The sequence below is a fragment of the Phyllostomus discolor genome, chromosome X, assembly GCF_004126475.2.
Source record: "Phyllostomus discolor isolate MPI-MPIP mPhyDis1 chromosome X, mPhyDis1.pri.v3, whole genome shotgun sequence".
In the NCBI taxonomy this organism is placed as follows: Eukaryota; Metazoa; Chordata; class Mammalia; order Chiroptera; family Phyllostomidae; genus Phyllostomus; species Phyllostomus discolor.
The window spans coordinates 2,246,650-2,263,590 of NC_050198.1; the positions used below are offsets into that span (position 1 = coordinate 2,246,650).

The window sequence follows — 16,941 nt, forward strand, 5'->3', positions numbered from 1 at the left end:
CTTAGTGCCTCTGATGCATCCATTAATCAGTTCTTGTTTTTTACGGCACGCAGGTGTAGCCATCTTGAGGGCTTATAGTCCCGAGTCTTCCTCAGACTCAGGCAATGAAACTAACTCTTCCGAAATGACTGAGAGTTCTGAACTGGCCACAGCACAGAAGCAGTCAGAAAACCTCTCCCGCATGTTCTTGGCCACTCATGAAGGCTACCACCCCCTGGCAGAAGAGCAGACAGAGTTCTCCACCTCCAAAACCCCTGCTGGGGGCTTGCCCCCCAAGTCCTCCCACACTCTGGCCACCCGTCCAGTGACTGACCTCCCGCCCAAAGTTGTGCCTTCCAAGCAGATACTTCACTCAGACCACATGGAGATGGAGCCTGAAACCATGGAGACCAAGTCGGTCACTGACTACTTTAGCAAACTGCACATGGGGTCGGTGGCGTATTCCTGCACCAGCAAAAGGAAAAGCAAGCTGGCCGATGGGGAGGGCAAAGCGCCCCCTGTGGGGAACGTGCCAGGGAAAAAGCAGCAGGGAACCAAAACAGCTGAGGCAGAGGAGGATGCCAAAGGTAAATTTGGTACCGTGTCTTCAAGGGACAGTCAACACCTAAGCACTTTTAACCTGGAGAGAACTGCCTTTCGCAAGGACAGCCAAAGATGGTATGTGGCCACCGAGGGCGGGGTGGCTGAAAAAAGTGGATTGGAAGCAGCCACAGGGATACTCTTTCCAAGAGCTTCTGGTCTGGGGACAAGGGAGGCCGAAGGGAAGGATGAAGGGGCCCCCAGCGGGGAAGCCAATGAGGTTTCAGGACTTGGCCAACGGGACCACTTCTTAACTGACGTGACCTGTGTCTCTTCAGCCAAAGACTTAGATAACCCAGAGGATGCTGACCCATCTACCTGTGACCATCCTTCCAAGCTTCCTGGGGCGGAAGAGAGTGTGGCCCATCTTTGTGACTACCACTTGGCCAAGCGGATGTCATCATTACAGAGTGAGGGCCATTTTTCTCTGCAGAGCTCTCAGGGCTCTTCAGTGGACGCAGGCTGTGGCACAGGCAGCAGCAGCAGCACCTGCGTCACGCCCGTGGAGTCCCCACTCTGTCCCTCCATGGGGAAGCACCTGATTCCTGAGACGTCAGGAAAAGGCGTGACTTACGTTCCTTCAGAGGAGAGGGCCACTGGGCTGCCCAACCACGGGGCCCCCTTCAAGGAATCACATCCACAGACAGAAGGGGTGTGTCCGCGGATGACAGTGCCTGCTCTGCACACAGCCATTAATGCCGAACCCCTGTTTGGCACTTTGAGAGATGGATGTCATCGACTCCCCAAGATTAAGGAAACCACAGGTACAGCAATGAGGGATTTAGTGCTTTGCCTTATACACCGGGAGCATGTAAAGCAAATTCACAGGAAACCTAAACAAATATAAAATCTGGAAGGAAAGTAAAAGTTTTAGAATCTTTAAAAATGCTGCAGGGCTGTGGCCAGGCTAAGTATCAACCATTGATCCCTCAGTGTTTAAAAACATACCAAAGTTTGCAGATCTCAGACAATGCTGAAGATGTACGTTGTTTACTCTTTACAATCTTGCTCTCCTGTTACTTTTAGAATCTGATGGAGCAATGTTTTCTTTTTAATTCTAAATGTAGACTTTTAGCAGTACCCAGTGTGACTTTTAGTTACAAAATAGTATTGCTTAGAGTCACAAAATGGTTTGGTTTCTTTTTTAAGGCATTAAATTTCTAATTTTGCCATTTCATTTTTGGGAGGCAGGGAAGGATCATAGAGCAGGGTTTCAGGGAGATTGCAGGGGCTAGGGAAGATCCTTTGCCTTTCAGCAATACTTACAGATGCATCTTGACTCTGTAAGGCTCTGCTAGAGGAGTCTTCGCAAGAGTCTGGCATACCTCAGCATCAGGAAAGTTTTGGGGGTGTGCATGATGAGCTGCTATATTTTCCCCCAAATAGTAACACATAGACATATGTAGAAAGAAGAACGCAGCCACCTTCCATGCCCGCTTCACCATTCTGCCCCGCAGTGGGCACTTATTCGTCTCACCAATCCACTTGGCCAGCCATCATGTGACAACAGCTGATGTTCCACTCATACTTTCCAGTTTAAAAGTATATCATCAGTACCGTGTTTTCCATAGAGACAAATAGATGTTAGTGAGATCTTACATTGGTTAATTCCTATTCCTATTCTTTTTTTAAGATTTTATTCATTTATTTTTAGAGAGGGAAGGGAGGGAGATAGAGATAGAGAGAGAGAAACATCAATATGCAGTTGCTGGGGGTCATGGCCTGCAACCCAGGTATGTGCCCTGACTGGGAATCGAACCTGCGACATTTTTGTTCGCAGCCCGCACTCAATCCACTGAGCTATGCCAGCCAGGGTCCTATTCCTATTCTTTTAAGATTGTCTACCTTCTCAAAACCTACCACTGGCTTAACCTGCTGTGGGAAACCCACCTATACATGCTACATAACTCATCAGCCCACCAAGCATCTTTGCCTCTAAACGAATTACAGCACACTGTTTGATCCTCCCCAGCTGACAGGGAGCTTTCACCTAATTTACCTCTTGCTTCTCAGAAGAATTCTGTGAAATGGAGATTTTCTTCACAGGACAGCTTTTCTGAGGAAAGTTCAGTCATTTGTCCAGTGTCTCCACCTCACACCCTATACCTGGAAAACTTTATGGGCCCTCTTTAAAGGCAAGGTAGCTTAGCATTCATTAAATTAGGCTGCTTGTTTACAAAAAGATTAACTGATACCAGGATTAACCTAACTCCCTTGCAATAGAACTTCAATGTCACAAATATGTTTGAATAATCCACATGTAGGATGTGTGTTTTCTACTGATATGTCTAAGCTTTGACAGACCAATGCTTGGGAGCAAGGCAATTCACATAATTCCATTGTCTCCCTGACAACATTGGGGACTTCTAGACAATTCCAAATGAATCAGCAGTTTAAGAAATAACAGATGACAGTATTTTTTGAGATGTACTGAAGTACAAATCTGTCATGTGATCTCAGGAAGGCAGTCTTTGGAGACAGGGTGACCGTGCCTCCAAATGTGGGGTGACCCTGACACATGGCAGCCCTTCTGGAATGCATCCTTGGGAAACAACAGACATCACAGAGAAATATAGTGAAATTGCCCATCCCTGAGATGTTTAATGGTTCTCTCTGTTTTTCTACTACCCCTAGTGTAGCTTTGACAGAGTCTGGGAAGGAGAGACGAGGAAGCATGCCTTCAGTTTGGTCTCAATATCCTGAAGCTGATCCCATCCTGCTACCATCAAACATTCACTCGGAATCAAAGGTGCCAATTCCAAATCAAGACCCCACTGATTTCTCCCAAGCATACCAGGCCTACGGAGAGGCTGTGAGCCGGCAGCCACCGGATCTGAGAGGGGAGAGCCATGGGACAGCCCCCAGCCAGAGGGCTCTGAGACGTAGCAGCAGTATCCTCTCAGAATGTGTAGGTTTGGAGACCTTCCGAGAGAGAAGCAAGGTTGCAGTCAGCTTCAAGTGTCCGGGTATCACAGATGCACAGGAGGCCAGTTCAGAAAGGCGGGCAGAACTCCCACTGGGGAAGAAGCTCACCAAAAGTTTTTCCCAAAGCTCGATGCACTTTAGCTCTGACGGGAAGTTCCACAAAAGGTCCCCGGTGGCTCACAAAGACTCGAAGCTATATAAGACATTACCCTTGCGGAAGCTGGAGGGCAGCAATTGGAGATGCCGGGGACCTTTCAGCTACTGCTTTCTGAACCGAGGGCAGGATGAAGATGAGGAGGAAGATGAAGAGGAAGGAGAGCCCACTCGTCGGATCTCTTGCCTCTTCCCACCAAAGGTGACTGAAGCCATGCCTGAGCCAACCAGCCTGCCCCTGACTGTTGGGATCCAGAGGCAAGGAGTGGCACTGTCCAGAGTTTCAGTGCTGAAGGTCTGGGCAGAAGACCTGAGTAGTCCAGATGACATGGACTTCAGCAACCTGGCTTTTGATGCCCGGATCGCAAGAATCAATGCCCTAAAGCAGAGTACGTATGCAATGCCCGATGGGTTCCTCGCAGCCCAAAATGATGCCAATGAGCTGCTCTGCCTCGTCAGGGCAACCAAGGGGAAGAGAGAGGAGTCACGCCCTGAAGCGTATGACCTTACACTCTCTCAGTACAAGCAACTGTTATCCATTGACTCCAGACAATTGGGAAGTGCCTGTAGGAAAATGGCGATGGCCGAGAAGAGCCCAGAGGAGATGCTCCTAGCTATGACTTCTAGCTTTCAAGTGCTCTGTTGCCTAACAGAAGCTTGCATGCGATTAGTTAAAGTCGTGAACTCAGAAACACAGCGGCAGGAGATTGTAGCGAAGATTGATGAAGTGGTCATAAACTACATTTGTCTCCTGAAAGCTGCCGAGGCAGCCACTGGAAAGACCACTGGGGATCCCAGTGTTGGACTCTCCACGCGACAGTCAACTACCATGGCCGCTCTCGTAAGCACACTAACACGTTCTCTCAAGATGCTTTTAAATAAATAAAGTCTGAAAGTCACGTCATAATCTACCTTTGCAAAGCCATACATGAACTTTTATTTACTTTCTGTGTACGATGAACAGATGTCTCCTTTCTTCTCCCTGTATATTTTGTTATTTTGTATAAAATAGGAGATAAAAGTCACATTGGTGAAATGTTGAAATGTACTAATCAGATGTACTCTGTTTATATTATACGTATATACATGTAAAAGAAATATACAAGAAAGGGATGACATTTGGCTATTTTTCATATAGTCGAAACTTGGGGTATATGATGTGAGATTTTAAATTTTACCGTGTTAGACCAAAACAATGAATCCTATTCCCTATCCTCCCAAGCAGATACTTGGAGACCATATCATTCATATATAGGAGGAGAAAGAAAGAAAGAAAGAAAGAAAGAAAGAAAGAAAGAAAGAAAGAAAGAAAGATCACAATGTATATAAAATAATACTTATGTTTTAAAATTATGATTTTTAAGTATTGGAACTAGCAAAAAGACATTTAAAATTCAAGAACCTACTATGAATTATTAGAGAATATATATAATAAATTAATTTTTTGCTCATAGTGTTTGGTTATCTGATGCTTTCTTCCAAGAATCCCATATGTTTCATTTTGGCTTATTCCATGTGGGTTAAAATGGGTGGAGGTGGATTCTATTGTGTCAGCGCAAATGCTCTTCATGATGTTCCTAGAGTTAGAATACTTCCCAAGTAGAAGGATAGAAGGAAGGATGGGCAGGTCCCTGGGTAATACCTAGCTATAGATTATCTAATTACAGAAAATGAAAGAATTCATACCAAAATTAAATTTTTTAATGACAAGAGAGATCTGCTTTGACTCAATGTCAAAATATGTAAACCAAAGACATCATCCACCCCCGCCCAACTCGACCATGAAACTTAGAATTCTCTTAAGAGTGACAGAACATTTAATAAAGTATTGCAAAATTATAAAAAACAACAACATTTGATGATCATTGAAAGTAAGTGCAGATCCAGTCCCATCAACCGGACTGCACAGCAGCCTGAGCCACATCTCAGATCGTAGCACTTTAGTGTCACACAGCTTCATGCCGCACCTTCTCTACCGGGGCCAATGCTTCCAACCCCACTAGGAATTCCAGCCTAATGCTGGGACAGACTTTCAAATCTGCAATGTTCGCAAAATCAGGGAGAGATGGCTCCTCTAATATAGAGGCCATGATTAAATAAACAATTAAGTGTTTCTTAAATGATCTAATCTGAATTGGCTTCTAGAAATAGCAAAGCTAAACAACAACAACCAAAAGAGGACAAAGGGAAGTGGTCAGTGGGACCACTGTAGGTAAAACTGATGGAATGCAAAGAAGTTTTCAGAACTGTCGTCTCTCTCAAAATGTATCTTTGTGTCAAAGCAAAAAGAATTCGAACTCTGCAATTGTAAAATAAAATTGACATGTACATATATACTTCATGGGTCATTTAGTGCTCAGGCTACACGCACTCCTATTAATGTACGTGGCTCCTTAAAATATGACAGCCGTGTGCCAAGTACAAATATTTCCATGTTTGTAGCCTGCTGGGCAGGAGGAATAACGCAGTCTACAATCACGATGTCTCATCAGTCATTCCACAGAGACTCCGTAACAAAAGTCACATGTAGTTGTAGATGGTAGCATACAAAAGGCGTTTAGACATGTGTTATTAAAAATAATGTTTAAATGATAAAACATTATTTTATTACAATGATAAATATTGGTGTTTGATATTGAGAACTATTAATGCTGTTTACTGTGGACATTTTTGGTAAATATTCTCTGTACTAAAATACTAACATTAACAGGATGTGTGTTCTATGTCAGCCAATGTGCTAAAAACATATCTCATCTATGATCTCATTCAGTCATCACAACAATCTTATGGTTTGGACACTGCCGTTAATTCCCTATGGAGGCAATATGGTTTAGTCATTGAGGACATGGGGGTCGAGGTCAGAAACCTCTTGATTTCAGTTTGGACTCTGCCATTTTCTAGTGCTTTTGTCTTGGGAAAGCCAGTGGATTTTTTTCTGTGTCTCATAGGGTTGTCATGAGTTCTAAGTCAAATGATGTATGTAAAGTTCTTACTATAACACCTGGCAGATTAAGTAATTAATGTTAGATATTATTATCATCCTAATCATTGTGTTAACTATATTGCCCAAGATAATATGTGGGGATGTTTGTTTTATATGCATATTGTATCCTGACTCTATGTGCAGAATACATTATGTGTATTGCATATGTATAAGAGAAACGTACAAGGAAGTGATGATCCTTGTTCAAATCACACATCCGGTTGGAACAGCTTCTTTGTCCATTTCAGTTCAAGAGGCCTCAGTGAAATACTTCTGGGTCTTTCTAATCAATGTCCCATTATGGGTGCTCCAATAAGTTTCTGTTTCTTATAAACAAACTCTTTGCTACTTAGAAAACCTGAAGGGCCGCCTATTCACTAAACGTGGGGTTCCTCAGTGGGGCCCACATCCACTGGAGTCTAGGAAGAACATTAGAATGATACTTGTGTTTATTTTTATCTGACCTTTTTTATGTTTGCGTATGTTTTATAATGGCATAATAGTACAGTGCTATATGTACATCATTTTAAATAAATAAATTAATTAACAAGCATATGCCTGGTGCGTGTATGCAAAAAGAGTGTCGCAGGCAGGGTTTTATTTACTAAAGTTTGGAGACCACTGAACTAGAAAATAAAAATGCCTTGTACTCTAGGTCCTTTACCTTTACTCCCCAACCTAATTTTCCAAGCGTCTCACCTAACATTTTTATTCAATTATTTTATTTCTATCATAAAACTTAAAAGTGTGCACAAAAATGGACACTATGATAGAACTGAATCAACATGTACTCATCACATACCAATTCATGTCTAGCATTTTCTCTCTTTCTACACATCTCCTTCCACACTGTGTGTATTAGCAAACCTCAGACCTCATAGCATCTAAGCCATGAGTATTTCAGGAAGAACTTCCTAGAGACAAGAACTTTTCAACATAATCACAATGCCGTTTTCACGCTTTTAAAACTTCGTAATTCCCTAATATTATCAAGTAAATAATACAGAAATAAATCATGAACAAGGTGGAAATTCCTACAAACCCAAGGCCAAAGATAGTCGTTATCAACAATTTAGGGCGTCTGCTTTCAACTGTATCTATACTAATGTAGCTATTGTATGTGTTCATGACTTGAACTTTTGGCTTAGCACGTTGCTCTGACCACATTTGCCCTTCTGTTGGAGTCTCAGCTGCACCAGATTTTATGTAAGAGAATTGGCTAGAAGGAATATGATTGACATGCAGAAAAACAATGCTCAGATGAACGGCCGCCACAGCATTAGGCTTATAGTCGTTCCAACAACTAATGAAATTGCCTCAGACACTAACACAAACGCAGACTCCTAGGCAGAGCTGGAATTAGTCTAATCACAAAATAAATTATTTTTCCAGAAAAGAAAGACACAATAACGAAATGCCCAGCTACAGCAGCACTACAGTGGATCAATTCCTTTTGCTCTGAATTTCCTCTTTCATTATGACTTATCTTAGGAAAGACACTCTTCATTTGTTTATGGGCCTGTTACATACATTTCTAAATGCCAGTTATTTTTCTCAATGTCAATTCTGAACCACTCAGGATGTCACTCTATTCCACCTGGATTATTCTGGATTTGGGAGAAGTTTGCTGTCTGTCATTGGTTACCACCATTTATCATTGTATTAATTGTCTTTAAAATGGAAAAAAAGCAAAATCAGCTATGGTCAACTATGTTTAGGTGATTCCTAGAAGTTGCAAACATTTAGAAATCTGCACAGGGATCAAATGCAAGGATATCACATTGTTTCTCTCTGCCCTGATTTTGTGTCTGCCTGGAAAGTGGTCAGGTTTGCAGGAGTGTGTGTGTGTGTGTGTGTGTTTGGGTGTATAGAGGTGTGGGTACAGAGACATGTAGGGGAGGTGTTTGAATAGATAGTTGTGTGTGTCTGTCTGTGAGACTAGTTTTCAGTTTGGCTTTAGGAATTTCAGGCTAGTTTACCCCTCTGGCAGTCCAAAAGTGATGATAAAACTTTCTCTTTATAACAATTCCAAATCTTCCTTTAAAGTCAGATTGCAGAAATAGTTTCTCAGCTTGGAAAGATCAGAGTCAAAATCTTCCCTTTTAAACTGAATTCCCCTTCATAACAGCCTGAACCACAGATGTTGGATACTTTTTAGTTATTTCACCTATTTCCTGGCCTACCACTCTCAGTCTTTACGTTCAAACTCTATACATAGAAAAGCCATGGAAGAACAATTCGTGTCTTTGTCAAATACTTCTGCCGCACAGAATAATGGGATGAGTTCAATCCCGCATCTCTGAGAGAAGTAGATACCCCAGTAGCTTCTCCCAAGTAGCTTATTTCACCATTCAACTTGAAATTAACCTGCCGCCTTCAGCTGAACTGGTTCGAATCTTCCCTCCACGTTTATCATTGCATCTCAATTTTCTGTTACACACTCATTCCAAAGCATTGAGGGTTGTTTTTTTTTCCCCATTGTACCTGTTAATTCTCATTTTCTACTCTGTGGTTTGGACCACACTTCTGCACCATTTGTGGCCTTGTCATCCACAACGTTAGGAATGAATTAGCAGAATTAGCTTTGGGATTCAGGAAGCCCAGCCTTCTTGGTAACATCCAACCAAGTCATGTTTCTGCTGTTTTCAGTTTGATGAGTAAACCCTTTGTACATGTTGCCCTTTCACTAAATGATCCTTTTCCGTCCTCCACTTAAAGAGGACGGATATGTCTCTTCATTCATTCAAATAGCTATTAACAACTCCCTAATCCGGGCAAACGTTGTGCTAGGTGCTGGAGGCCGGGTACCATAGAAAATGTAACTGACGCAGTCCTGCTAAACATGGCACTCCCGTTCTGGAATGGGTGATCTGCGTCATTGAAGCAAGGAAGGGGCTCGGAGTGAGTTGGCTTTACGGGCTGAGTTCCCTGTGCGTGGTGGCACACGACTCTACAGATGACTGTGCCAGCCAACACTGCATGCAATCTTAATAATCAGTGAACACAAATGACAATTATGCCATGATCTACATTTCAAAACATTGCTCTTCAGTTACAAACATAGAGGGACATGACAAAATACAGTCAAATGTTTATTGAAGATACAGTAATTCAACACATCAGAAATTTAGAGAGTTAAAGTGGGTCTTCTTTGTACAATGCAACCTTGGAAAGAGTCGTTTGAACAGTGCTCACCTTCTTTGATTCATCATATAACTTACAACATGGAGTGAGCATCTTGTCTGTGTTTTGGCGAATTGTCATAGTCTTGTCTAAATTTGGATAAGCCTCCAACATTTTATCATGAGTGCTTTCAATGTCATGAAATCTCTCCCAGAGTTCCTTCCACATCAGTGTCACCTCCTCTGGGACAGCTTCACCCTTTTCCTCACAGCCACCATCTTGACTGAAGTCACTACATTCGCCTTCCCTGCCCTCTGGCACGTCTCAGAGGAGGACCGTGTCCGCAGGTCCACAGTCAGCTTTTTGCTAGGACTCCATTCCCGTTGGATTTTCATTTCACTTCCAGTATTATTGCTCTTTGTTTCTCTGCCCCACTTTCATCCTGGCTGGCCAGTTCCCTCTTCCGGTCTTCTGTTCCTATGAAACGTTATGTGACTGCCCTCACGTCATCAGGGCTGACCACAGATCCTGCCACAGGGCCATCTCCCACAGGGCTGCTGTGTTATCAGGCACCTTCACATGTACACCGTTTGCATTGTTATTAAACCTCAGAGAGGGCCCAGTCCCTCCCCCTCTTATGGGATTTCATGTGATCCAGCCAGGCCTACCCAGGATAATCTCCCTTTTGATGAACTCAAAATTCACTGATTTGGGACCTTAAAGACATCTTCCAAATTCCTTCCCCGGGGCCATATTCTGTTGGTTAGAACCATGTCACAGGTCCTGCCCACACTCATGGGGACAAGGCTGTTCAGGGCATGACCACCAGGAGCCAGGAACTGTGGGGACCACCTAAGGGTCTGCCTGCTATGACACTTGCAACACAGACTTGAAACACTTCCCCGACCTCAGCCCTGACATACACCGTCAAAGTCCACATGGGCAGCTTCTGGTTCTCTCTGCCCTTGCCCAGGCTCACTCTATAGATATATTTTTGTGTTGCTATGCCAAGTTGCTCTGGAGCTGGAAACCAATAATTATGATGTACTGGCCTGTCCCGGCCATGATTTTATCAGTGCTCAGTGCACAGGTAAGTTTTCAGGGGCAGTATGACTTTATTCATTGCACTCATTATAAAGTTAAGTTATGACTTCGAGATCAGGTTAGACTGAATAATTTGCCTGAGAGATGAATTAGTAAAGATGCCGGACTTTAACCAGTGTGACCATGCCGTTCTCAAGTATTTATGGGCAGGGGAATGAGTCAACTCAGGCCGGTTGCTCCTAAGTTGTTCATCTAGAATTTGGTCTCGAGTCTGTATGATTGTAATGGCATTATGATGCCTAACATTTATTCACACAAATATGCCAGGTACTATGCTAAATGATTTTTATGCCTAATTATCACATCTATTTCCCAAAACAACCTATGAGATTTTACTGTTGTTATCATCATCCCTTTTTTAAGAAAGGAAGTTGAGTTTACGGACTCCAAATAGCTTGCCCAAAATCACAGATGCTAGTCAGAATTAAAATTGGAACTCAGTCATTCCAATTTTGTTTATCAGTTTGGGGCCAAGTTCATAGCTTCATTGCTTTTAATCTAACAAATACCAGCATTTTTTTTTTAAAAAAATGTAAATTCCATCAAAGAACTTAGAACATAAAGCCACCATCTCCTGTCCTACAATTCCAAGGGACAACCTCTTTCACCAGTTTCTGCTTTTAGTTTTCCTGGTGTTTCTCCCCTTAATTCTAAATAATATCATTTTTTCACTTACCAACTTTGGATGATTTCTACCAACTACCTCTTTAAAAATAAGGAATTCACTTTCTTATATTACCCTTTACCTTTCACTCTACCTCCCTAACCGATGTTTGATAGGGAGACTCTTATGTTCTATTCTTGGTAACGTATTTAACTTGGAATAGTATCATTGCAACTCTGCTTCTTGTTCGATCATCTTTAGACCATCTCTCTTGACTCCTCATCCATGTGGAATGAAGCTGTGTGTTCCCCCCAGCCTGTTTTTCCTTCTTCTCACCACTTCATTACTTCTCTCTCTGACCATAGGTCATCAGCACCTTCCTAGTTCCATCATTTACATTGTTATTAAAAGCAGCATTTTCTAGTGTTTAGGGATGAAAATGTTGTAAGTACCCACAGCCTGGAAAAAACAGCCAATTGCTCTCTCAAAAAACAAACTTATCCAGAGCTCTTGTAGAGGCTAAAACAAACGTGGAAGGAGAGAAGAAAGTTTCCCTGTGACTTCATTGTATCTTAAACCGGGGGTTCTCAAAGTGTGACCCCTGAACCAGCAGTATCACATCATCCGGGAAGGTGCTGGACATGCACACTCCTGTGTTCTGCCCCAGACCTGCTCAGACACCCGGGATTTAACAAGCCTTTCCGGTCATTCTAACACAAGCTCGAATTTGAGAATCATTGTGTTAAATGACGAACACAATTTCTCAAAATCCTGCCATACTTAGATCTCTTTGTATTTCAAAATCATGTCATATTTAGGTCCCTTTGTATTTACTTTCTAGGTTTACATTTTTTTTTCTCCTGGAGTTCCTACAGGCTTTCCTTTTTTCTCACTGACAAAATGCACATGTGTTCTTCTGAATATCTATTGCTGCATTCAAAATCACGCCAAAGCGTAGAAGCTTAAACAATTTATTATTATCTCTCGTGGTTCTAGGAATGGGCTCCACTGGGTGGTCCCCACGTGCAGGGTCTTGCACAGTTGCAGTGAGGTGGTGGTGACGACAGAGGAGGCTTGGCAGGGTTTCGAGATGACTTCTCATGTGGCTAGCACTTGGCCGGGGGGCTGGCTTGAGGCTGTGGAGCAGTCTTACATGGGACCTCGCCACCAGGCTTGGCCTTCTCATAACATAACATTCTCAGGATAGCAGCACCTCTTACATCGGGCTGGCCTCCAAAACGGAGCATCTCAAAGGCACGTGTTCTCAGAGAAGCAGGCAGATGCTGTGATTCTGATGACCTAAGAGCCTTTCGACTCATTCTCTAGTATAAACCTGTTCGTTATCTTAGTAAACACCACCTTAGGACTTCCCTTTCCCAGCATTCCTAGAAAGGACTCCACGGTTTCTTGTATCCTATATTGCCTAGAGAAATTCTTCGCATAAAGATGACATGCAATGTGACCTGTTTGAACTGAGCGCGTCTGAAAATGCCTTCATTTTGCCCTTGTGCCCAATCGATTATTTGGCTGCATATGGGATCCCAGGTTCCAAATGACATTCCTTGAGAACATGGAGGTCCTTGCTCTGTCATCTTTTTGCATCTGTTTCCTAAATGTTATTCTTGTTCCTTTAAAGGTCCTCCCCACCATTTCACCTAAAGACCTGTTTCTTCCGCTTCCTCATTTCCTTGTGCTGTGAATTTCACCAGGGTGTGTCTACGTCTAGAATTTTTTTTTCTCATCCTGCCTGGAATTTCATTCCTTCTGCCTGGAATTTCGTGCATCTTCTCCTTCTGAGAGCTCATGCCTTTCTTCGATTCTAGGTTATTTTCCTACTATTCTTGATTTTTTCCTCTGTTTTCTCTGTGGCCTTTATCTAATGTCCAGTGAAAAGAGGAAACCAGTTACAGATATTTGTCCAGAGACAAGAGGTATATTGCTTTCATAAAAATCCTTTTTAGTTCACTACAGAGCCCTGGTTTGGCATTTTTATGATTTGAGTTACAATGTGGGCAAATGGAGTATGTGGAGGTCATGGAGGAATGGTAGTGTTCCCGCCACAGCCGCGATCTGTGTGTGAGTAAGTAGCTGTGCAGGTAGCCTGGTTTAGACTGCTACTTTAGCACCAATTGACTTACATTGTGATTGTTGTATACTCAAAGCAAACTTTATTCTCAGTAATTTTATGAAGTCAATTCCTATGTACCTACCACCTAGATGTGTCAGATCCTAGCAACTTACCATATTGGTTTGGATCTTTGTTTTAAGGAAATAAATATCAGAGACAGGGTCGGAATACTCTGAATAACCTTCCCCAGTCCCATGCGTCTCTCATCCTCCTCAGATATCATTGGCCTGCCTTTGCTTTTGTATCATTCCCGTGCAGTTCTTCATATACTGACCACATAATTACACGTCCTTAACCATGTGTGATATTGTTTGGCATGTTTTGGAACTTGATGTAAATGCTATCCTACTGTACATATCCATCCACACTTCGATTTTGTTATTTACTATAAGTTTTATAAGAACTATACCTTTTCATAGATATAGTTTACATTCATTTACCTTCATTGCTTTGCAGTAGTCTATTGCATATTGGAATTTAGATTCTGCTGTTAATGGACATTTAGGTTGTTTACAATTTTTTTGCTATTAAAAACACTGCTGCAATGAACATTCTTGTACCTGTCTTTTTGTGCATAGCCGTTGTGATTTTTCTCTAGGACGTATGCCCACGTGTGGCATCTGAGAACTAGGCATTCTTCAGCTTTACTGGGTGGCGACTCCCCTCCCTGGGGCAGGCCCAACAATCTGTGCTGATGGCAAGAGCAGGGAAAGCAGTCCAGGCTAAGCTGCTCTGAATTTTCTTTCCACAGCGTCAGCTCCTCTTCCACAACAAGACTACAGTGTAGAAAATGTTGGTAGTAAATGTCTGTTCATAGACAAAACCTGGATAAATCAGACAAAGCGATGAGAGAAGGAAGGGGGGACAAATGTGGGGAAAGGAAAGGGAATGGAAGAAATGAAATGACCAGTTCAGGAGGCCCATCACCTGAATAACATGTCTTCTGGAGAAATCAAAGAAAAATGTATCATGGCTTAATATAAATGATACTGTACTACCCATCTCATTCTAATGATCATATTTGTCTTGATTTTCCCCTGTTGCTCTCTGTGCTTTCTGGTCACACCCTGCTTTCTCATCACTATACGATATTGCATCGTGCACATCCACCGCATGTACTTATCCATTTCCCCAGGGATGGATGCCTAGATGACCTTCAACTTCCTTCTACAGACAAAGCTGAGATGAATGTCCCCACACACACCCCTGTGTAACAACAAAAACAACACACACACACACGTACAAGATCACAGGGCACATGTGTACCTGGTGTGGCCAAGATGGAAGGAAGCACCCGTCTACCCACCTGCAGGGCATTGGTCCCTGTGTCCCACCAACAATGTGCATTTTCCAGCACTGTGCCTTCAGGGTTTGGTTTAAATGTCCTCAATTGCAGTAGTCTATTCTTTATGGGAAATGTGACTCGTGCCCACCTGCCTACAGTGAGCACGGAGCGCTGTGGATGGTTCGTCGAAACACAAGAAAAACATACACAGAGACAACCAGGTCCTGTGGGGGAATAGGGACAGAATGGCCACCCTCTCTCAAGTGAAGAGACTGCCTTGTGTCCATACCCAAGCAGATTTGTATTGAGAAAACAGACTTAGTTTGTGGATTCACAGTCTGGCAGAAAAGATCAAAAGATGTAGGCAACTTGCAAAGGTGGGGACAGCACTCCCGCTATGATTCTGGGGAAGGTTTGTGGTCTTTAACATATGAAAGAGCTACAGGTTCCAAAAGTGTCCTGCCTGTGCTTTTAAATTCCAAGATAATAACATCCTCCAGCAAACAGATCTCACAGGATCTTGCATATTCCATGTCCCAGGCCTGATCACCCTGAGGGCACACCATTTCTGGTCTGGCCTGCACCGCCCCCGCAGGCCTGAGAAGGGCAGGAGACAGAGGCAGCCAGGAGACTTGCATTTCTCACATCTAAGAACAAAGACTCAGGCTTTGACAAAGCCGAGGGGGCAGGGGTTGATGTCTATCACCCCTTCATTTCCACAGCCCCGAGTCTCTTCCCAGAGGCCTCCACATGATCATGCCTGTCTTAGGCGATTCCCTCCATGGGAAATCTTACCCGTCATTGGCTAACTGATTAAGCAAGGAGGTTTCGGCACAGAAAAGGCAGTGTTCCTGCCAGGGAAATAAGTTTTTGTCTCCTTAGTGGCTCCTGCTCTGGAGGTCTTTCACTCAGCCTAAGTCACAGGGGGTTACAGCTTCCTGAGACCAGGCAGGGCAGTCCCCAACAGAAATGTATTTCCCCACATTCTCTTCTATTGCCTTTATACTGTTACCATTCATATTTAGGACTTTAGTACATCTGAAATCCACTTTTTTTAAATATGAAGTCAGGTAGGAATCCACTTTTTTTTACCTCCATGATGCACACAATTTCCTCCGCATCAAATGTCTGATTAGCTCCTATGGGACAAGCAGCACATTGAGATGTAGATGGCAAAGGGTAGAGAGATTGGGGAGGGTGACTTGTATCACCTGTATGTTACACACAGTCTGCCTCTGATTCACTTGGGACTCTTGGGAGGGAACGCCCTGGGCTGGGACACAGAGTCCACTGTGGTGCTGTGGCCTGGGAAAAGGCTGAGGTACCCTCCACCGGTTTAGAAGGAGTAGGTCACCGGAAGGAGGAACTGAGACAGAAAAACACGGTGGATGTCCGAGTTTGGGGCAGAACCACTGGTGACCTCATGTGAGATACCATAAGCAGCAGTAAGCTTTACTTGCAGCCGGTCCACAGCCTGGGGTTTGGGGATGCCTGCAAACTCCCAGGCCCTGACAGCTGTGGCTCAGTGGGTTGGGCGTTATCCCAAGAACTGGAAAGTCGCCAGTTTGATTCCCAGTCAGGGCACTTGCATGGGTTGGAAACCAGGTCCCTGGTTGGGGGCATGCAAGAAGCATGTTTTTCTCCCTCTTCCTCCCTCCCTCCCCCTCTCTCTAAAAGATAAATAAATAAAACATTTTTTAAAAAAAAAGGAGAAGTGGCAGGAAACACTTGGTGAGACATTGACAGGAAAGAAAAGTACTACATTACTAGGTGGCACAAGAACAGCCAAGCCACGGTAAATTTCTACTAACTGATCCCTTCTATAATTACACAGCTGACAGGCCAGAGGAAATAGAACAATACAGGCGGGGCAAAAGTCAGCTTCTGGCTGTGAGTATATGAAACAGAGTTTATTCTTGTATTGTTATTTAGTAGTTAACCATATTATTTTCTATGCAAACAACTGTAAGCTTCCTTTTGCCCACCCCATGCATGTAAATTTTATTCTCTTCTGTGTGATGGGGTGAAACTGTTACCGGACAGAGGACTCAGCCCTG

The 16,941-nt window shown here is 43.3% G+C and overlaps 1 protein-coding gene across 2 annotated transcripts in view; it reads left to right on the top strand.

The window, feature by feature from the left end:
• The window catches only part of FRMPD4 (FERM and PDZ domain containing 4), a 646,734-nt gene extending 639,541 nt beyond the window's left edge, over window positions 1–7,193 (top strand). Inside the window, exons 17-18 of one of the 2 annotated variants that reach the window (XM_028523079.2) lie at window positions 54–1,343; window positions 3,214–7,193. In XM_028523079.2, the coding sequence (XP_028378880.1) occupies window positions 54–1,343; window positions 3,214–3,218 (1,295 nt within the window). In that variant the 3' untranslated portion in view covers window positions 3,219–7,193. The remainder of the gene's footprint in view (window positions 1–53; window positions 1,344–3,213) is intronic. The other variant, XM_036016728.1, reaches the window with a different exon arrangement.
• The last annotated feature ends 9,748 nt before the right edge of the window (window positions 7,194–16,941 follow it).